The 23,025-nt window shown below is 41.4% G+C and overlaps 2 protein-coding genes across 2 annotated transcripts in view; one reads left to right on the top strand and one right to left on the bottom strand.

Annotated features, from left to right (window-relative positions):
• Positions 1-16,176, top strand: part of GPR137B (G protein-coupled receptor 137B) — a 46,332-nt gene extending 30,156 nt beyond the window's left edge. The window contains exons 3-7 of the mRNA XM_024761488.1: positions 231-453; positions 3,247-3,396; positions 6,008-6,136; positions 11,310-11,434; positions 13,448-16,176. Of these exons, the coding sequence (XP_024617256.1) occupies positions 231-453; positions 3,247-3,396; positions 6,008-6,136; positions 11,310-11,434; positions 13,448-13,559 (739 nt within the window). The 3' untranslated portion in view covers positions 13,560-16,176. The remainder of the gene's footprint in view (positions 1-230; positions 454-3,246; positions 3,397-6,007; positions 6,137-11,309; positions 11,435-13,447) is intronic.
• A 5,070-nt stretch (positions 16,177-21,246) lies between these two features.
• Positions 21,247-23,025, bottom strand: part of ERO1B (endoplasmic reticulum oxidoreductase 1 beta) — a 90,207-nt gene continuing 88,428 nt past the window's right edge. Inside the window, exon 18 of the mRNA XM_024761486.1 lies at positions 21,247-21,587. Within this exon, the coding sequence (XP_024617254.1) occupies positions 21,578-21,587 (10 nt within the window). The 3' untranslated portion in view covers positions 21,247-21,577. The remainder of the gene's footprint in view (positions 21,588-23,025) is intronic.

Below are 23,025 nucleotides of genomic sequence, written 5' to 3'. Positions count from 1 at the left end.
ATAGTTCCCTGTGCTCTACAGTAGGACTTTGTTGTTTATCCATTCTAAATGTAATCGTTTGCATCTACCAGCCCCAAACTCTGAGCTCTTAAGTGTTAACTTTGGCATGTTCTGCTTCTAGCATTTAACCAGAAAAAAGAAAAAATCACAGTTTCCTTGTGGATTGATCTAGAATGTACTGGCAGCATGCGTGGAAGGGTGGCTTCAGTCTCTTCTCTGGTCCTTACTAGGTTACCCCTCTACCTGGCCTCGCTCTTCATCAGCCTCGTTTTCCTGCTGGTGAATTTAACCTGTGCAGTGCTGGTGAAAACGGGCACCTGGGAGAGGAAAGGGATCGTCTCCGTGCGTGTGGCCATCAACGACTCACTCTTCGTGCTGTGTGCCGTCTCCCTGTCCATCTGTCTCTACAAAATCTCCAAGATGTCCTTAGCCAACATTTACTTGGAGTCTAAGGTAAGGTGGACATGTGGTCAAGATCCCGCTGGTTCCCCCTGGTTCTCAGAAGAGTTCCCTGGTTTGCGAACAGAACTCAACCAATGCCTCTCACACCTGACCCCCTGCGAATGATGAGCCGGGTTGTGGTTGCCAAAACAGGAAGCCTTGTAGTTCCTTGAATTATGTATGTGAGAAGAGTTGGCTCTGGGTGGCTTGCGGCGTATGGGGGTGTGCAGAGTTACTGGCAGAGAGCTAAGACTCTGGTTTATGGATACAGCGGTTTAAGTGACATTTTAAAGGACCAGTGACATTGATTGTGCCACTAATATTAACAGAAACACACATCTAGTGTTCCCTGCGTTCCCAGCACTTTTATAAGCGCTCTGCATGTGGAAACGACCGTAACCCTCACAACTCTATGGGAGTAGGTATCACTCACTTGAAACTGAGGCAAAAAGAGGTCAGAGGCTCACCCCAGGTTACACAGCCAGGAGATGCAGAGCCAAGATTTGGTCTCTGCAGCCTGGCTCCGGGGTCTGGGGTCTCTCCTCTCCACCACCCTGTCGTAGTGCAGGGAGACTCAGATCCAGGCTCACCCCTGCCTTGGCTGTGTCCATGAGAGGGTCCCCCTTAAGAGAGGGAACTGCTCCTGGGGTTCAGGACATCAGGCCTCTCATGGTGACAGTTCAGAGATGGAGCCAGACAGGCTGTGTGTTGGGCTGCAGCCCACAGACCTACAATCCCTGTGCATAACCAGCTTCAAGACCAAAGAAAGAGCCCGGAGTCAGCAGTGGTTTAATAGATGGGGGAGCTTACACGTGTGAAGCAAGGTCCTGCAGAAACATCCCACCGAGTGCTGTGGACCGCAGGCAGGACTTGGTGGTGGTCTTCGCTCCCGAGGCGGGGGAAGGGGAGATTACCAGTTAAGGTGGGGGGATTGACATCCGGTGGGCTCCTTAGTTACCAGGGAAACCAGCAGAGGGGCCTGCCCCTCACCGCCCCCTTGATAAGAACAATCACCAGCTGGGCCCTGGGAGCAAGTATGTAGGCAGGTCAGTCCTGTGAGTAGGTGTAGGTGAGCGGGCCCTGGTCAGGCAGGGGATGGACAGAGGGCAAGAGAACAGCCACCCTGAGTGGGCTGACCGTACACTGGGAGAGGGCAGCTCCTGCCCGTCCTCTTGTTTAGCTGCTGTGCCCCCCACCCTAGGGTTCCTGTCTTCTCCTTTTCTTCCCCCAGAGTTACAAAGAGGGGGGCTTCCCTGGTGGCGCAGTGGTTGAGAGTCCGCCTGCCGATGCAGGGGACGTGGGTTCGTGCCCCAGTCCAGGAAGATCCCACTGGGCCCGTGAGCCATGGCCGCTGAGCCTGCGCCTCCGGAGCCTGTGCTCCACAACAGGAGAGGCCACAACAGTGAGAGGCCCGTGTACTGCAAAAAAACCCAAAAACAAAGAGGGGCAGGTCCACTACCTGGAGCAGGGATTCTGAGGTGCCCCTCACCAGCCTGGTCCCCGACTCTCCCTCACTGAGAAGCCTGGTGGCGAGTGGAGGTCAGGAGAGACGCCCTGGTCTCTGGCTGGCCGCAGGACCCCAGGCCCACCAGCGTGTCGCCCCACGGAGCCTGGGTTTTCTCATGTGTAAAGCAGTTGAGTGATTTCACAGCTCCTCTGCTTCGGAAATTCAGTGATGCTGTGCCCCGGGGCACCCCCCTGCCTTCCTTGCCTCGCAGCCCGTGTGGCTGTAACATCTTTGGTCTGAAGACTTGAGCAGCCGTGCCTTCCACGATCCTGTGTCTTCAGGAGTGATCAGTAGATTAAAGTCTGCGCCTCCAACTTCAAAAATACAAAGCCTTCATCAGGGCGTCCTGTGATGTGACTGAACTCTTGCCGAATCCCAGAAGTTACTGTGGCAGCGTTGTTTTCTGATTGAGAAAAGTTGGCAAATTTTAAACGTCACTTTGCCTGACTTTATTATTTATAGTGTCTCGTGTATAAGGGCTAGCGAAGGCTTTTTAAAGACAGGATTATGATTTTTATAGGAGGGGTCACAGTTTAGATTGTCAAAGTACCATTCAGATGACCCCTATGGCAAACAAGCTAATAATAAACTACCACTGGCAAAATAAAACACTAGCTTAGATTTAGTTAATGACTTTCAAACACAAAACTCAAAAATCGATGTCAGGTTTTTAGTTAACCGTTTCTAGCCAGGGGTCATCTAACTGACTTTTGGAAATTGATAGCTTCATAAATGGGGGCACAGATGACGCATTTTCACAGAATTGCAAGCCCTGAGTCACGTGGGGACTCCAGCACTCCTGCCTAGAGGATGCTGGGTCTTGAGGAAGTGCTCACCGCCCAGAGCCACTGTCCATAGCAGCGCTGTCTGCCAGCCGCCATCCCTCTGAGGTGGTTTTGTTATCCTCAAGCCAGGGGCCGGGCGCTGGGCTCATAAGCTGAGAGGGTCCTTGGAGCTGAGCCAGCGGCGTTTAGAGATTTAACCAAATAAGCCATCTGACTTTCTTGTTCTTCCAAACCCAGGCCTTAGGCAAATGGCTCCTGTTTTCAGGCATCTCCAGATCAAGTCCCAGATTTTGAAGCATCTCTATGAAGATAATTTGAAGTTTGGGATGGGTGTGGTGTGAGGTGAGGTTTGCAGTTGGGTTTAAGGTCTGAGGGTGGAGGAGAAGCTTGGAGGAGACGGCAGTGCCTCTGAGATCGAAGCTTTAGCAGGTCCGAACACAGCCCGTGTTCTGGGAGGGGGCTGGGGTCCAGGGCCCGGAACAGGTGCCCCCTTCATGGCTCATTCTCTTCCAGGGCTCCTCCGTGTGTCAGGTGACTGCCGTCGGTGTGACCGTCATCCTGCTCTACGCCTCCCGAGCCTGCTACAACCTGTTCATCCTGTCGTTTTCTCAGAGCAAGAATGTCCATTCCTTTGATTACGACTGGTACAATGTGTCAGACCAGGTCAGTGGGCGCCGATGAGGGCCACCTGATCGGTGGCTCTTTGCTTTGCAGCATCCCACGTGGCAGAGAGGTGTAAGCTCCTTGATTCTGCCGCTAAATAGCTGGGTGACCTTGAGAATCACTTACCTGGGTGGTGTCTGTACCCTCACCTGTAAAGTGGGATCATAGTTCCTGCCTTATTCCAGCTCACATGTCTTCTGAGAAAACTAGGAAACACACACACACACACTTCTCCTTTTGACTTTCTGGGGCTTTTGTCAAGTAGTACTTAAATTTTTTAAGTGCTTTCATATAAATGTAATATGATGTTATTAAAGGGTGAAATTTGCAAAGGTAAAAACATTGTATCCAGGTTTCAGAAAATACATAAAATTATGAAGATTTTTTTTTTTGTTTTTTTTTTTGTTTTTTTGTTTTTTTTTTTGCGGTACGCGGGCCTCTCACTGTTGCGGCCTCTCTAGTTGCGGAGCACAGGCTCCGGACGCGCAGGCTCAGCGGCCTTGGCTCACGGGCCCGGCCGCTCCGCGGCATGTGGGATCTTCCCAGACTGGGGCACGAACCCGTGTTTTTTTTTTTTTTTTTTTTTTTTTCCCCTGAAGTTTTTTTTTAATGGAGCATGTAAACTAATAGCATTTGAGGAAATCTAGACAAACGTGACCAAGAATATTAAGGTGTTAGTAAGAGCCCATTTTATATCTCAATATGAAACTCTTTGTTTTTTATAATGTATTCTAGAAATTCATAAATTATAAAACAAACGAACAAAGGTAGTGAAATATAATATGGCATCCATCTTCGCAAAAGCTCAAAATAAAAAAGAATGAGAATTAGTGTTTTCTCATTTGAGAAATATCGATTCTTTGTCTCCAGCCCTGGGCAAAGTGCTGGGGACACAAAAAAGAACAGACCTAAGCCTCCCAGTAGGAGTTTGTGTCTGCTGAGGAAAACAGCCACGCAGATAAGCCATTACAACAAAGAAATAGAAACGTCTGTAGTAGGAGTCTATTGGATTGAATGGCAAACGCTCCTTGAGATGTTCCTGGAAAAACACTGAATACGCAACTCTAGACAAATCCACTTCTAAAATCCCAACAGTGCTCAAACTTTGCACTGAATTGTGACTCTGGAGGAAAGAATAAAATGACCATGATAAGTTAAAACTGTGAGGACAAGATGAAATCCAGAAGAGGCACATGCAAGATGTTATAATTAGAAAGGATACAAACCGCCACAATGAACACCGCCGCCCCTCACCCAAACGAACAGCACAAATATAGGATGGGGGGAAGGTGGGCGAAGCACTGCTGAAGCTCTGTCCTGTTGTGAGAAATCAAACACATAAAGATCTAAACGTTCAACAATGATAAACTAGAAACTTACTCATAATACATCGAGGATTTTTATTGTGGTAAAATATACAACACAATCGACCGTTTTAATCATTTGTAAGTGTCCAGTTCAGAGGCATTCAGTACATTGACACTGTCGTACAGCCATCACCACCATCCATCTCCAGAACTTCATCTTCCCAAACTGAGACTCTGTCCCCATTAAACAACAGAGATTTGGTTTTAAAACAAAATAATTATTTCAACGTTTCTTTCAATTAAGAGCTTATAATTATAACGAACTTAAAATATCACAATTTAAAAAATTCTGTTGTTTTGGGGATATCTATTTATTTATACACATCTAGATCTATGTGTTGCAACCAAAATGATCTAGGAGCAAGCAAAACAGACGGCCCCGAGTTGCGGGTTATTTATGTAGAATGGAAGAAGCACACACAACACACTTTTGAGACATGTAAGTAGAATTTGAGATGCAGAGTGAGAGTGATCTTTCCGAAGGAGAGCCTGATTGGTTCGGTTACTGTACTTTACACGCGATGTAGTAGAGAAGGCGAAAGGATTCCGTTCACGGGATTGGCCCTTTATGGTTTGATGTTGGTGCAGTCTTCCTTTGAAATGATGGCCTTTCTGATCGACTTGCCCAGAGACAACCTCACACACCTTCCCTCTGCCCTACAGAGAGGAGAGCACTGCTACGCCACATCCACTCAGCCATCTCACGGGTCCGGCAGGTTAACATCCTGGACTCAAGAGAATTTTTTTCTAGACAATCTAGCCTGCAGTAAAGCTTTAAAGGGTAAATCATAGGATGTGGTTAATGTGAAGAGAAGTTTAAAAACTGACACGTTCATCCCAAGGATGAGACCAAGGGTAACACACGATACGCTGCTCTTAAGAATCGTGAGAAGGCAACAGAACATTCTCATTACTCAGTTGTTGAAGAAAAGAAAATCAGCTTAGAGACTTAATTTGGATGTAAGGAAGGTTCTTGGAGGGTGTAGGAATAAAACCTCAGAGATTGGCAGTATCTGTCTTTGAATATTTTGGAGAAGATAATTATCTATCCTGTCTGATTCAAATAACTCCCCACCTGAGGTCTGGACCATTAGTAGTATCTGATTTCAACATGCACATTTTTGGGGGAAAGAATTACACTGTATTAGATTTATTAGTCTCTGTCATGTTAGAAAGAATCGCATCAAACTTATTTGCTCTGCTCTCAAGCTAGCGACTCTCTTATTTTCTTCTCTTTTCAACAGGCAGACTTGAAGAATCAGCTGGGAGATGCCGGATACATAGTATTCGGAGTGGTCCTCTTTGTGTGGGAACTCTTACCTACCACCTTAGTGGTCTACTTCTTTCGAGTTAGAAATTCTACGAAGGACCTTGTAAGTAAACCACTTTGTATTTGCAGAAAACGTCCTAATTCTAATCACAAAGCATACAGTTGGAAGTTTTTCTTAGATTTTTCAATAGAGAGCCTCTTCCATCCTATTCTGATATGAAAAGTTTCTTGTCTATTTAATTGAGGCTTTCTTTTCCCTTAATTATCTTTTGAGGGAAATTTGTTTTTCGGTTTAGCTTTATTTTACAAAAAAAAAAATTTAAGTTGCATCTTGAGGCCTGGAGATAGCGATTAACTTTTTATTCTAATGAAACAGCCACCTCACTAGTATTTGAGACTTGACTTGCTGTGAACCAAAGGTGGAAGCTTTATTTTAGCAAAGGAAAATAGAGAATGGTAATTCAGCTCTTCACCTCTGTGTTGTGCTGGATGGTGATTAGGGGGTGGAGTGATGGGGAGATACAGCCTTATTGTGAAGAATGCTAAAGTCACTCCCCCAATTTGGTCACGTTTCTGCTCAACCAGCTTCATATAAATGTCTTTATGGGGGCGGGGCAGAAAAATGCCAAACCCGGTGGAGTGGGGAGGCTCCTGGAAGCTTTGCTCCCTGAATTAGCCCATCCATAGGAACTAGTGGTAGGATTTTGAATCACTCATCTGTGAAGCCCACAGAAAAATATAGTGAACGGTTTTTGGCCAATGGAAGCAAAGTGTGGGTGGCAGGGAAAGCATAGATACAGTAACTAACCTGTTTTGTGTTTTATCTTGTCTTTTGTTTTCTTATTCATCTCTGGATAGTCACTAGTGAGCCAGGAATAGGAAAAAAAAAAAAAAAGTCATACTGGAGCAGGGTGGGTAGTGGAGAAGCACAGCCTGACCAATGGGCCCTTGAAGACAGAGTGTGTGGGCACTGTTTTCTAGATCTGAGAGTCAGTTTCCGCGCCTTTTATTATTTTTAGCTTTAGGACAGCAGTTCTGTGCTCTGACCTTTACTGGCATTGGGAACACCTGGAGGCTTCTGTAAAGTCAGACCCAAATGCTTCCCCATCAGTGGCAGAGAAACATGGGGAAGGTGGGCAAGGGACTCCAGGCCAGAGTCTAGTGCCTTGTTTTCTTTCCTTCTCTGAAGACAGACAGTTGAAGCTTTCTGGAAAGAGCCTCTTAACATCCCTGTGCTCACTGTGCTTCTCCTCGGCTCCGTGGGCCTTCTCACCACTTCCTAGTGTGACAGAGGCTTAGGAACTACACTCCCTAAACCCAAGGCAGCCTGAAGGAGAGAGTGCACATCTGAGTCCTAAGGGGTGAAAGACTGTTGTTCAAAGTACTATTTTCTGTTCTCTTGATATTTAGTGTTCTTTCCATCACATCTCTGTTGATTAAAATGAAAGAAAAAAAAATAGTATAAAGAATCATCCTGGTTGGGTTTCAAAGTACTATTTTATTGGGCTTCCCCAGTGGCGCAGTGGTTGGAGTCCGCCTGCCAATGCAGGGGACACGGGTTCGTGCCCCGGTCCGGGAAGATCCCACATGCCGCGGAGTGGCTGGGCCCGTGAGCCATGGCCACTGGGCCTGCGCGTCTGGAGCCTGTGCTCCGCAACGGGAGAGGCCACAGCAGTGAGAGGCCCACGTACAGCAAAAAAGAAAACAAACAAAAAAAAAGCACAAAATAGCAAAGTACTATTTTATTAAGTGAATACAGAATAATAGGGATAGTCTCATTTGTACTCTTAGGTCTCATTGTCCAGGGAAACGTGTCAGCCTTAACACACTCTGTGTGTATGTGTATAGAGTTACTTGGCTATTGTGTTTGAATATATTTACTGTTTAGAGTATTATCTAGAGCAGTGGTTCCCAAACATTTTGGCGTCAGGACACTTTACAGTTGCATTATTATTTGCTGTTTTGTTTGTTTTTATTGAGGTATAACTGATATAACATTATATTCGTTTTAGTTTACAGTGTAACGATTTGATGTTTTTATATATTGCAAAATCACCACAATACGTCCAACTAATGTGTCACCACACATAGCTTATCAATTTTTTTTCTTGCAGTAGGAACTTTCAAGATCCATTCTTGTAACTAATTTCAAATATGCAATACAGCATTAACTATAGTCACCATGTTGTACATGGATCCCCATGACTTATTCATTTTATAACTGGGAGTTTGTATCTTTTGACTTTCTTCACCCATTTCACCCACCTCCAACCTCAGGCAACCACTAGTCTGTTCTCTGTATTTGTGAGCTTGGGGTTTCTTTGTTTTTAGATTCCACATATAAGTGAGATCATATGGTATTGACCTTTTTCTAGTTGACTTATTTCACAACATAATGCCCTCAAGGTCCAACCATATTTTTGCAAATGGCGAGATTTCATTCTTTTTTCTTCTTTTAAAATTTTATTGACGTATAGTTGATTTACAATGTTGTGTTAATTTCTGCTGTACAGCAGTGACTCAGTTATACATATATGTATTCTTTTTCATATTCTTTTCCATTATGGTTTACCAGGAGATTTCATTCTTTTTATGGCTGAATATTGTGTGTGTGTTATCACATTTTCTTTATCCATCCATGCATTGGTGGACACTTGGGTTGTTCCCGTATCTTGGCTATTGTAAATAATGCTGCAGTGAACATGGGGGTATATATATCTTTTTGAATTAGTGTTTTCGTTTTCTTCAGATAAATATACAGAAGAGAAATTGCTGGATCGTGGTAGTAATGTTTTTAATTTTTTGAGGAACCTCCATAGTGGCTGCACCAATTTACATTCCCACCAGCAGTGCACGTGGATTCAAGGATTCCCTTTCCTCCACGTCCTTGCCAACACTTTTTTTTTTGATTATAGCCATTCTGACAGGTATGCAGAGATACTGATTGTGGTTTTGATTTTTATTTCCCTGATCATTAATGACATTGAGCATCTTTTCATGTAACCAGTTGGCCATCTTCTTTGGAAGAATGTTCAGATCCTCTGCCCATTTTAAAATCAGATTGTGGTGGGTTTTTTTGTTTTTTGTTTTGCTATTGAGTTGTATGAGTTCTTTATATATTTTGTATATCAACCCCTTATCAGATCTAGGATTTGCCAATATTTTCTACCATTCAGTAGGTTGCCTTTTCATTTTGTTGATGGTTTCCTCTGGTGTGCAGAAGCTTTTTAGTTTCATGTAGTCCCACTTGTATATTTTTGCTTTTATTTCCTTTGCTTTTGGAGTCAGATCCAAAAATCGTCAAGACTGATGTCAAGGACGTTATTGCCTATGTTTTTTCTAGGAGTTTTATGGTTTCAAGTCTTTCATCCCTTTAAAAAAAAATTATTTATTTTTGGCTGTGTTGGGTCTTTGTTGCTGCGCGTGGGCTTTCTCTAGTTGTGAGCAGAGGCTACTTTTCGTTGCGGTGCACGGGCTTCTCATTGCAGTGGCTTCTCTTGTTGCGGAGCACGGGCTCTAGGCGCATGGGCTTCAGTAGTTGTGGCGCACAGGCTCAGTAGTTGTGGCACACGGGCTTAGTTGCTCCGCGGCATGTGGGATCTTCCCAGACCAGGGCTCGAACCCATGTCCCCTGCATTGGCAGGCGGACTCTCAACCACTGCGCCACCAGGGAAGCCCCTGTTATCTATCTTTTTGATTCAGGATGCCCTGATAGAGAGCTCACTGTGGCTTTTGATTTGTATTTCCCTGATGACTAATGATGTCAAGCATTTTTTAGGTACTTATGGGCCATTTGTGTATCTTCCTTGGAAAAATGTCTATTCAGATATTTTGCCCACTTTTTAAAAAATTTATTTTTCTTTGGCTGCAGTGCATGGCTTGTGGGATCTTCGTTCCCCAACCAGGGATTGAACCTGGGTGCTTAGCAGTGAGTGCAGAGTCCTAACCACTGGACCACCAGGGAACTCCCTGCCCACTTTTAAATTGTCTTTTTACCATTGAGTTATGAGTCCTTTATATATTTTAGATATGTCCCTTGTAAAGATATATGATTTGCAAATATTTTTTCATTCTGTGGCTGTCTTTTCACTTGATGGTATCTTTTGACGGAAAAACGTTTTTAATTTTGAAGTCCAGTTTATCTGTTTTTTTGGTTTGCTGCTCATGTTTTTGGTGTCATATCTAAGAATCCTTTGCTAAATTGTAGGTCATGAAGATTTGCCCCTATATTTTAAGAGTTTTATAATTTTTACTCTTCCCTTTAGGTCTTTGATCTATTTTGAGTTACTTTTTGTTTATGTGTGAGGTAAGGGTCCAACTTCATTCTTTGTATAGACATTCTTGAACTGCTATAAACAGTAAACTTGAAGGTGTCCCACGTTGTACAAGTTCCGCTTTGCTTCCTATGTTTGGCTAGGTGAGTCTTAGAAAAGCAGAAATTCACATATAGATATCCATCCTATAATAACCTTTTTTCATACTCTATTGGTTAACTTTTAAATAGACCACTAGAGACTTCCCTGGTGGTCCAGTGGTTAAGACTCCGTGCTTCCACTGAAGGGAGTGCGGGTTCAGTTCCTGATCGGGGAACTAAGATCCCACATGCTGCACCCTGTGGCCAAAAAAAAAAAAAAAGACCACTAATGATATGTACAAAGATGTCAAACAAACGTGGGATTTTATGCCAGGTTGAATCCACAAACGCGAAATCCGCATATACAGAGGACTGACTATACTATATCATTTTATATTAGGGACTTGAGTATCCTCGGATTTTGGTATCTGTTGGGGGGGGGGGGTCCTAGAACCAGTCCCCTGTGGACAGCTGTAATTTTTTTTGAGAGGTGAACTCAGCTTGGGGACAGAAACAGGAGAGGCAGATTATAGAAACTGGATAAGAAACTCTCAAAAGTTCATCATTTCATAATTTTAATTTGTTGTGAATGCCCACATCATTATACAGGTTTATATCTAATTTGGGACTGTCTAGTTTGGCTGATTTGGGTATTGTCTAATTTTTCTGTAAGAGATTAAAACGGTGATCATTCACTGCTGCAAGCAGAACTCTGAAAGAAGATTTTGTCCATACTGATGAGAAAAAGTTAATACCTCTTAAATTAAAAAGTAACTGAAATGAACACTCCAGCTGAACAAGTGCCTCCATCCAGGTGGATAGAGCATCTTTAGTCTCTTGCAAGAAAGAGATGTTATTTATCTTTGCCTCGTGCAAGGCACAGTGTCTGAAAATACACTGAACCATTATACTGTCTTTGTAGACCAACCCTGGAATGGTCCCCAGCCATGGATTTGGTCCCAGATCTTATTTCTTTGACAACCCTCGAAGATACGACAGTGATGATGACCTTGCCTGGAACATTACCCCTCAGGGACTTCAGGGAAGGTAAGACCCTAGTTCATGCTGGAGGGGCGTGGTTAGGAGGCTGAGGGCCGAGCCAATGAAATGGATTCAAACTAAACGGAAATGCCTGCATCAAACCCCGGAGCTGGAGGTAGGGTGAGGCCAACAGAAAAAGTAGGGGAAGCATCTGAGTAGTAAGACTAACTGCAGCCAGAGTCGAGACCCACCTCCTGAGATCATGCGCTTCGCGACCTCTGCCAAGGCCATGGTCGTGGTCTGCAAACAGGAGGTGGGGTAGCTACTGGATTCCCTTCCCACTCTTCAGCCCAGGGACGCTTCAGCCACACTCCACTGCTCAGTGATCATCCTGTCCCTTCTTTCAACCTGTGAATCTGGGACCCTCAAGGCCAGCAGGGGCGAGAGGGGCAGAAAGGGATGACCTAGTGCTTGCCAGGCTCCTCTCTTCACTCTGCCATCCTCCCAGGACCCCTGGACTGTTCCTGTGAAAGGGTAGCTTCAGGCTGTTTTTTAGAAGTGAAAGCTTATCTTATGAAACCCTTTGTGAATTTAAAGACCTACCCTTACATATTAAGGTAAATTCTTTTTCCCCCTGGGGCAAAATGATAAAGATATGCTTGCTTTTCTGCTCTTTACTACTACAGTAAAATCCTTAGAAAACCTTAAAAGGGGTCTGAAAGGAGTCCTTGTTATAGGGTCAGAAAAAGCTGGGAGAATACCTGCTTTCTCAGTGGATCAGGGAGCAGAGAAATCCTGGTCAGATGATAGAATAAAATATAGTGCTGGGGGGAAAAGAGAGAACAGTCCACCCAGCCAGCAGGTGTAAAGAACACAGATAATTGGGAAAGTAGTCAGTGAACTCCAGGCCTTTGAGGTCAAAAGGTGTCCCATCTCTCTTCCCTAAAACTGTTCTCTTCTCCAGTCCCCACGGCATTGCCTGTTCGCTATGTATGTCCCTCTGTAACCTGCTGGAGCAGCCCTAACCTCTCACGTGCCGGAAGAGACACAGCTAAGGGTGCCCTCACTGCCTCTGTGGAAGAAGAAAAGATCCCCTTTCCATTACACAGGAAAATAATGATAAAACAACAATAATGTACATTATTGAGAGCTAATTATATAGTAATATTCTGTTATAAACATTTTACAGGTATTAACTCACAAAAGCCCAACAAGGTAGTTACCAATATTACTCCCATTCTAACATAATAAAATTGAGGTACAGGAAAAAAAAATTTTTTTAAATCAAGGCACAGAAGTTATTTGTCCAAAGACACACAGGTAGGATGGCCCTAGAGTCTGACGTACAGAGTGAAGTAAGTGAGAAAGAGAAAAACAAATACCGTATGCTAACACATATATATGGAATCTAAGGGGGAAAAAAAAGGTCATGAAGAACCTAGGGGCAAGATGGGAATAAAGACACCTACTAGAGCATGGACTTGAGGACACGGGGAGGGGGAAGGGTAAGCTGGGACAAAGTGAGAGACTGGCACGGACATATATACACTACCAAACGTAAAATAGATAGCTAGTGGGAAGCAGCCGCATAGCACGGGGAGATCAGCTCGGTGCTTTGTGACCACCTAGAGGGGTGGGATAGGGAGGGAGGCACAAGAGGGAAGAGATATGGGAACATATGTATAACTGATTCACTTTGTTAAAAAGCAGAAACTAACACACCACTGCAAAGCAATTATACTCCAGTAAGGATGTTAAAAAAAAACAGAAACACAGGTAGTGAGCTATACTCTCCATTAGGATTCAGATACAATTTGTTGCTAAAGCGTCTTGTTATACACAGTGATTGGCTGCAGTATCACTACACTTCTGGGCTGTACAGCGTTCAGGTGTTGTGGGTGGTCTTCTAGCCACTGTGCACAGCGCTGTTGAGTGGGAAAACGGGCTTCAAGAAGCTTTCAACAGCTTCGGGATTGTCTGGTTTATACAAAACCCTAGTTCTGTCCACCTAAAATTGGCATGTCGTCCACAGTCAGCATAATGTTTCACGCCACTGAAATCTCTCTCTCTCTTTTCAAGTTTTGCTCCAGACTGCTATGACTGGGGACAACAAACTAACAGCTTCCTGGCTCAAGTAGGGACTTTACAACCAGACTCAATTTTGGATCCTGACAAACCAAGCCATGGATAGCAGTTAACAGTTGTATGGACGATGCCTGTTGAAAATCTTCAGAAAGACTAATTTAATGACAGCTGAATTTTTAGGGCACGTTTCCTTAAGAAATAGGACTTGATTTTTCTTTGTTACAGGTTTCTGATGGCTCCATAGGACTAAGCAATAATTTAGATTGATAAAAACCTTATTTTAGTACTAAAAAGTGAGCCTGGCTGCCTGTTTCAGTGAGTATAATTTAAACTTCAAAAAAAATCTGTACTTTTATAAAGATGTATTTTATATAACTTAATGCTAAAATATACTAGGATTTTTTGAGAATGTTACTGCAATATATGTTGTAATTTGCACAGACTTTTATGCATAATTCACTTTAGAAGTATACAGTATATGGTCTGATGGTTTTTTGTTTTGTTGTTTTGTTTTAAAGGCTTTTGGACTAAAGTATTCCTCATATCCTTACCTCTTCAGATCGCTCAGATTCTGGTAGACTCTAAGTACAGTTGACATCTAGAAAGCCGATTGCAGCTCCAGTGTTGAAAGTTACAATGTAGCAGAACATCAACAGACTGCATAGTACGTAAATTGGCTCCTTAAGAGTTGTTGGAGGCATAGATGGTTGGTTCCTCAGAGAATCTCCTAAATTTTGCCAAAATTTAGTCCTCCTTTCAACAGGGCACTAATGTATACCATCAGTGATAAGTTGATAAAGTTAATAAAAACACTGATAGAATTGACTTACACTATTAAACTTCCTCTGCTGTATTCAGAGATTTTTGCAGTTTGTTAGCCCAGTGAATCTAATACCCATTACCTCAGGACTTCAAGACTGCACCTTTCCCAGCTCACTGAACATTCATTACTGAACAACGAAGAGGTTCTCAAAAGGGGTTTAATAACAGGTAACCCTGAGTCCTTGAGCCAAAAGACTATGTGGAATCCTAACAGTTTTCTTACAGTTTCCAACCATATTTAAAATAATACTTTTTAAGTAGCTCTGAAAGCAGCCCACTGGAAGCTGCATGTTTAAAATGGTAGTAGCACTGCCGTATCCTATAGCATGAGTCCTGCCTCTCGGCCATGTAAAAGGGCATTCCAGACAGCTGCTTGTAAGTAGTATTTCATTTAAGTGAAACATGTCATGAAATACTAGTTCCCCAACCATAAATGCCATTCTAAAATCTCCAAGTCTATATATATACATATGTATGTGGCCTGCAGTTGTAAAACTGCCTATAATAGGAGACTGTACATGGCTCTGTCAGGGAGGCTGGAGTACTAGAGGAAGTATTGTTACCAGAGAGAAAGTATCTTTCTGCTCTGCCTAGGAAATCTCACATCTGGGGACAGAGGGAGGGGCAGATGAAAAGGAACTTATATTAGCAAGCTCTGCCCACGTGATGAAACCCATTTCTGATGTCTTCCTTCCCAGTTTGGCCTTCAGGAATAACTTGTCTCTGGGCACTGATTTCACAGTGATCAAGTCTGCTTCTCTTATCTTGATGGTATTTAAAAATCAGGATCTCAAGTTTTCAGTGGGTCATGATTGGGTTTTTCATGTGTACCAACACCTTCACCCTGCATAATCACACACAGCAACATTCTTGCTTTTCAGTATATGGAAGAATTTGGGTCACATACTTAAAACAGTTTCTGCCAGGGAAAATTCTACACTGAAGCAAAATTTGCACTGATTATTCAGGTTACCTTAAAATATTATAAGTTGTTATTCTAAATAGCTTTAAGAACACCCTACTTGTCATACTATCTTTGTTAGTGATACTTAGAAGAATTTAAAGGCAGACTCAGCAAATGCTTAAAAATCCTTTAAATCATGCTTTCAGGAAGTACTGCAGTTCTTCAATATTAGGTCAAAACATCATGCAATTATTATACTCATCCTATGACATACAAATATCTTATTATTATTATTGGCAAGAAAATTGAAATACTCAGCATTAACTGATAAAAGCCGTAATCTATTTTTATGATTAAGCTGCTAGTATTATTTGAACTATTATTTTTTTATCAGAAACGGTAAAAATGTTTTAAGTGCCTATTTTTCTCTTCTTCCCTTTTTGAAAAGTAATGCCTTAAAGTACAAGTAATGTAAACACATCTAGAATATGAAAAACTATGATTGTAACAAACTCTCATAGTAAATGAGCACGCATATTCTGAAACGTGGTGTGTATGGTGTGGAAAGGAAAATTAAAATTTCCTTTAACGTCCTAATTTACTTGTCTTGCCAAGTACACTAACAAAGGTACTCCTGGGTGAAGTACTAAAGGCCAAGAGAAGGCAAGGAATGTGATTACTGGTTCTAAAATGCCCAGCTGTCCTCTTGTTCTAAGGCAACATGACGAAATTAAAACTCCCATAATTTGAACGTTAAAGAAGTATGGGGACTATGGCAGTATCACTGACAGTTTTGTGCCATCACTTAGCTAAGTCCGATTCAACACTAAAAGGCTGCATGTGAATGTCCCTGTGCATCCACTGGAAATATGCGTAACAGAGTTAATTATGGAGTTAATTTTCTAAAGAATTCCAGCTGATTTGTGTACAGGCAGACCTTGGAGATAACTGCAGTTTGGTTCCAGATCACTGCAATAAAGCAAAACACTGCAATGAACTGAATCACATGACTTGTTCTGGTTTCCCAGTGCACGTAAGTTATGTTTACGCTACACTGTAGCCTGTGAAGTGTGCAGTAGCATTGTATCTTACAAAGCAATGTACATACCTTAATTTAAAACTATTGCTAAAAAGTGTTAACCATTAGCTGAGCCTTCAAGTCATAGAAGTAACATCAAAGATCATGGATCCCCTTAACAAATATAGTAATAATGAAAAAAGTTTGAAATAGTGGGAGAATTACCAAAATGTGCCAGAGTCACAAAGTGAGCACATGCTGTTGAAAAAACGGTGCCGATAGACTTGTGCAATGCAGGGTTGCCTCAGACCTTCAACTTGTAGAAGATGCAGCATCTGAGGTGCAGTAAAGTAAAGCACAGTAAAATGAGGTCTGCCTGTAAGATGTCCTTCAGTGGCTCTTTTTCCTTTCTGCAATTAACCCATTTAATTGGGCTGATGATTAAAACCCCCGGAGTGTAACACACAGAGCTGTGGGCTCTAAGAGGTTTTGATTCTTAACGTATACACACACCAGTCACATTTAGCTATGCCGGTTCCGTCTTGAATGTGTCGGGCACACTGCTAGTGACTGCTGGTTATTGTGTCTAGCTGCTTACATCAGGCACACTTGCTAATGCATCCCCCAATTTTCTCTCTTACCAAAATCCAGAAGAACTGCTCTTTGTTGGCCTTGAACAATTAACCCCTATTAAGAGGAAAGGAATGTGTTAGTAAATCCTAGAGTGTGAGAAGTGCTTTGAGAAAAAGGTCCTCATTTACATTTACATAGTATTACAAGAATATTGCTTTTACTTTTTAACCATAAAGATGAACTTATATTAGAACTAAATGGGCCTAAATATTTGAAACTATCAAGATTTCCAAATAAAGAAACTTTGTCTTTTTTAAAAAAAAACAACTTGCTCTCGTGTCTTTAGATTACTGCATGATAAAGTATAGGGCTGATCAAAGACACATCTAATATGCATTTCTAATTTTTATTCCATATAGGTGAGAATTTTTTTTAATTGGAAGCATTTCTAACTATGCATAATGCTACTTAAGACTTCATAGTCCAGATGGAGGAGCTTTTGGAAAGGATCAAGCTAAATAGTGGAGTTCTTCTCAAAGACTATAAACAAACTGATTAAAGTGAGGAAACATTTTTTTAAAGGGACCATGAGGATAAGGAAGTGGAATTCAGTCAGTGTTTATTGAGCACCTACTATGTGCTAGACCCTGGGCTCAGTACTTGTGTCTGTGGGCCCAGTCTGTGGACACACCACCACCCTTACGTTAACCCTACTCTTGGCGCTTAGCAGGTATGTATTTATGAAGAGCCCTTGCACCAAAGGGTCAAAATACCTTAAAAGTCAGCTGATGTTCGTGTGCCTCCAACCTAGATCTCTGGGTTCATTCCCCGTACCTGTCACTCAGCTCCTCTGGGCCTGGGCACTGATGTGGGTTCATTCAGTGTGGGGTTCTGAGACTTGGCTGTCAGGTCATCAAGCAGGGGTTTCAAAGTCCTCAGATCCAAACCTGTTGACTCAGCAGCTCCTAATGGTATCTACCTGGTTCCTCTAAAGCTGGATTCGTACCTCTATCTCTATCCCTTGACCTGTCGCTGGGACCTACCCCGTTTACCTAGAGACTAATCATACCTTGCCAGCATTCATTCTTTAGCCTCCAAACCTGATCTGTCCTTTTGGAGCTTGGTGCCCTACCACTCAGAATATTAGAGTCTTTTATCTCCAGAATATGTTTTCTGTCTCTGAACTTTAAGAGCCTAGTCAGAACTAGAGATGAGCTGCCTGCTCTCTTCAGCTGGATCCATGACCTGTTTCTTTTCAGCCTGTATGAGCTTCAAAATCTCTCTTTTCTCTGCTGATCCCTGTCACTCTGACCTTTCTTGACTCTGACCCTCAATTTCCCATGACCCTCGCTAACCTCCAACAGTCCCTCCCGTTTCTTTGCAGTCCCAAGTCATACGTGCTCCTTGAAGGCACTGATTGAGGTATAGAAAGGGTGAGTTTAGGATAACCAAATAATGCTTTACCAGCGCCATTCAATTTGTGCTACTGTATATCCTTGGTGTGCTATTCCCTTGGTGCGTTCACTAGCCTAGAGTCTGGGCTTCAGGTCTGAAGACTGAAAACCTGTTAAAGGACAGCAGAACACTTACCCATTTGGAGATATATTCTGTGAAGGAAATCCGCACGGAAAAGTTAAATGATATCAGAACGATGCATGGTGAACGCAGACTCTGCCCTGACCAAGGGGTGGTAGGTAGATGATTTTAATCAGCCTGTGACAACTTGATGGCACTGTCAAGCAAATAAGATTCATTCACATCGAGGGGACCTTCTCCACTAGACAGGTTTCTGTGTTACCTATTCCTCTTCGACTGATACACAGTTGATTACTGAACATCGTGAAGGTTAGGGGGGCTGACCCCCAGGCAGTCAGAAATCCACATGTAACTTTGTAATCAGCTCTCCATATCTCTGGTTCTAAATCTGCAGATTCAACCAACCACGCATCACGTAGTACTGTAATATGTATATATTGAAGAAAATCTGCATGTTAAGTAGACCTGTGCAGATCAAACCCATGTTGTTCAAGGGTCAACTGTATTCTTCCTCTGGGTGCATTCTCGCTGTCAACTAGATATAACCTAGTGAGGTTACAGAATTCATAAGTTACACGATGGCAGGGATATGTCTGTTTCGTTCACTGCTATATGCCCAGCTCCTAGAACAGTGAGTGAATATTCAAATCCCGTTTCTTCTGGTATATATCACCGGGGCTTTTTTAAGGTGACTTCCTGCACTTGCACTTTTATCCACTGCATATTAATTTTAGAAGATTAATACTCATTTAAGGGCCCCTCCCTGTTTTGTTATGAATCTTTGACAGACATCCAACTTTTGGACAAAGAATGCATAATGGAGTAAAAAAGGAAATAAGGATTGTATAGCAAGACAGCTTCTAAGAATGATTTGAGAACTAAGTCTTAAAACGGAAGCACTGAGATGAAATTCTGTCTACACAGGCACCTCACGTTCTGTCTCTTTGCTCTCACCTGTTTGGGCGCTGGCAAGTAGAATACTGAAATGATTAACACAACAGATGATAAAAAGTAGATTTTTATCAGGTGAAGTATCAAATTAAAAGAACAGTGACACATTATGTTGCTAAAAGGGCAACCCTCCAGAGAAAACACTGAGGTGGGCAGAGTTTTTAGCATGATTCTTATGTTAAAGGACTTTTTTTTTTTTTAAAGCTCCTACGGAACAAACAAGAACAGCTAAAAAAATCATTTAAAAATTTTGAAAGGGGACAGGGGAGATAAGAGGGGGCCAATGTACCAGGTATTAAAACATAGGCCCTGAGTAGTTAAAACAATGTGGTACAGGTACAGGAGTGAAGAGATCCATGAAATAGAGAACCCAGGATTTTAGATGAGATACACATAGCATCTCAAACTAGTGAGGAAAAAAGATGAGCTGTTCGATAAATGGTACTGGATTAACTGGGTAATCGTCTGGGAAAAAATTAGGTTGGATCCTTGCACTTTATGCCAGGATACACTCCAAGGAGTCAAAATTTAGATCTAAAAAAATAAAATCATAAAAGTTTTAGAAGAAAATACAGGTGAATTATTGCTGTGAAGAGGGCCTTCTTAATTATCAAAAAGTCCGGAAGCCACTAAAACAATAAATTAGACTGCATAAAGACAAATCTCCATGGCTAAACCACCATGAGCAAAGTCAAAAGACAGAATGGAAAAAAAAAAAAAAGTACAGCTTATTACAGTCAAAGTATGAACATCTCTAATAAATAAAGCACTCCTATAAATTGATAAGATCAACAGTGCAGTAGAAAGATGGGTAAAAGTTATGAACACAAAAGGAAATATGGCTCTTGAACATATTAAAGGTAGTCAGCCTTACTCATGATAGGAAAAATACAAGCTAAAATACACAGATACATAATTTTGCACCTTATCAGGAGAGCAAGAATCCAGGTTTTTAATAACACTGGTATTGGTGGAGGAGCAGATACTGCCTTCAACTGAAGGTGGGCATGTGAATTGGCAGCCGTCCCCTGTGGAGAGCAATATTCTAATATCTTTCAAAATTATGATTGCACATGGTCTTTGACCCAAAAATTCCATTTGGGGGAATTTAGACTTACAAGTACATATTTACATATGTGTAAAATGGCATAAATACAATGTCTGGAAACAATCCAAATGCCCATTAATAGGAGATTAGCTAATTAAACGATTGCATAGTCATATAATGGGATACCAAGCAGTTACTAAAAAAAAAAAAAGTGATTAAGCTATCTACTGACATGGGAAGACTGCCAAGAAAACCTAAGTGGGGGGAATAAAAAGCAAACAGTACGTATATGATGCCACTCTTTGGGTAAAAATGAGAGAAAAAATAAGACTTTTTGTATTTGTTGGTATATGCCTTAAAGATGTATGGATGGAAACATAAGAAGCCAAGCACAGAGGTTACTGATGGTGAGGGCAGGGGAAGGATGCCCAGTACGGAAAGTTGGGCCCAAGAAAGACAACGTTCCACTGTAGAGCTTTGTATATTTTTTGGTTTTTGAACCATGTGAATGTTATTACCTTTTCAAAAAATAAAGTAAGTATATTTAAAAAGCTTTATGACTCAATACCAATCAAAAGATGCCAGAAGTCCCCAGTGTTTCGTTGAATGGTAATAAGCCAATTTATAAACTGACACAAATACACCAACTTCTGAGCCGAGACTCTACAACCTAGAATTTCTGACTATGGATAAGTTACTTAGCCTCTCTTATCCTCAGTTTTCGTATTTAAAAACAGAGAAGTAATTGTACTTACCTGCTAGCGTTACTGAGAAGATAAATCCATGCAAAGCCCTTCAACAGTGGCTGCCAATGAGTGCAATTATGATTTTAAAAAGAAACAACCACAGACTACTTAGTTTTTCCCTTCACCCAAATTATAACCAAGTTTTCATCTCAAAAAAGGAAACATTTAAAAGGGGGTTAAAAAAAGAACAAGATAGGAAGATGGCAGAAACATTTAATTCACATTTTCTATAATCTGGTGGGTACAACAGCCAATTATTTGGAATTCTGTTCAAAATCAAAGCTGCGCCTGTAGATGTTACTTAGAGTACACGTAAATTTGGTGTGTGTCTATGCTGTTTTGTTTTACCAAATAATTTCCATGGTACCATGCACCCAGTCTGTATTTTGGTGAATAGCTATGGTTTCTGCAGGTACTTCAGTTTGCAAACTGCTGAGAGGTTTACTGTGAACTGTTCCCAAATTTCCAGATGAAGGCAATGCTGACGGAGATCAAAACAGCTGTCCTTTTTTACATACAGTGGCACCTAGATAAAGCTGTAAAACATGGCACAGTGTTTCATATATGTACAGAGATTATAAGTACTGAGTAACTCACAATGTTAAAATGTCAAAATAAAACGCTGGGTTTATCAGATTTCAAAACTGTAAAAACTATTACTAATATTGTCTGATCCTCCTCATAATCTAAGAATCAACAGAAGAGAAACATTTAAATTTACCAGTTTTAATATACAGTATTTCTAACTTACATAGATGCCACTTAAGAAAAAAAATAAACTCATGCCATTGAAGGAAGGAATATTTTCCTTTTCTTCCTTTTCATTACTTTATCAGCTGGTACAATCATTTCTGTCAAGTTACATTATCAAGTGTTGGACTTTTAAATTAGGTGATGAGATAAAGACAAAATGCCAAGAGGTATTATTGCCAGGCAAGCATTTTCACAATGCAGTCGGTACTCTAGTATCACTTGACAACAAAAAGGTATGTGAGTTGGAAAAAAGTTTATATCACAAGGACCATAAAACATCACCAGGCTTGCAAAACAAAGATTCCTATCACATACACATTCATTTGAAAAGCACACACATACACAAAAATGTAGGCTGCCTGCCACAATCTAATTTATGGTAAAATAAAGTTAATCAAATAGATTTCAGCTTAAGAATACTTCATTTGTTTATTTTCTTGGTAGTGAAAGATCTGTTAAAACCTTTAAAAGAACTTTTTACCCTAACTAGATCTTTTAATTCCTAGAACTCACTCTAATACACAATTGTAACTAATCTGGAAACAAATCACAGTAAAGGAAAGAAGCAAGAAATGGAAATGACCAAAGATCTTTTCCAGGAAACAGAGCTTAAATAATAGCCTTTATCTTTAACTGAGGGAACGATGAAGTGACACTACCAAAAAGATTTTTAAACTTACAGTAATAATAGACAAAGTGCAAAACATTCACATTTTCTTAGACTCTGAAAAACACTAAGTATAATTCTTATTAATTTACCGGCAAGATTACTTAGATATTCACTTTTTAGATAAATTTACCTGAAGGTCCCCCTCTCCCACCAGACAATAACTTGCATCCCTAAAAATGAAAAGAAAAAGTAGAGGAGCCTCCAACCAAGTCAGCCTGTTTTATTCAACTTAAAAAAAATGCCACCACTGTCAACAACAACATGAAAACTCCAGGTCTATAAAGGTTAGAAATGGGATAAGAAAATAATTAAATAGTGAGATCTTACTCCCTCAAACCATAGCCCTCCAAGGGACGGCTAAGTATTTTTAAAAGGGATAAGCCAACTAAATACAAGTTAAAATATGTCACTAAAAATCATCAGTGAACACATTCAGACTTTGGCAGGATAATATATGGGTTTAAGAGCACTTATTTACTTCATGAAAGACTGATACCCGCGTGACTTCTACACAGATGCAACCTTCCGAATTAATCACATTATATATACTA

Source organism: Neophocaena asiaeorientalis, unplaced genomic scaffold, assembly GCF_003031525.2.
Source record: "Neophocaena asiaeorientalis asiaeorientalis breed wild unplaced genomic scaffold, Neophocaena_asiaeorientalis_V1.1 scaffold166, whole genome shotgun sequence".
Lineage (NCBI taxonomy): Eukaryota > Metazoa > Chordata > Mammalia > Artiodactyla > Phocoenidae > Neophocaena > Neophocaena asiaeorientalis.
The sequence above is the reverse complement of the archived record's forward strand: the minus strand, read 5'-3'. Positions and strand labels throughout refer to the sequence as shown.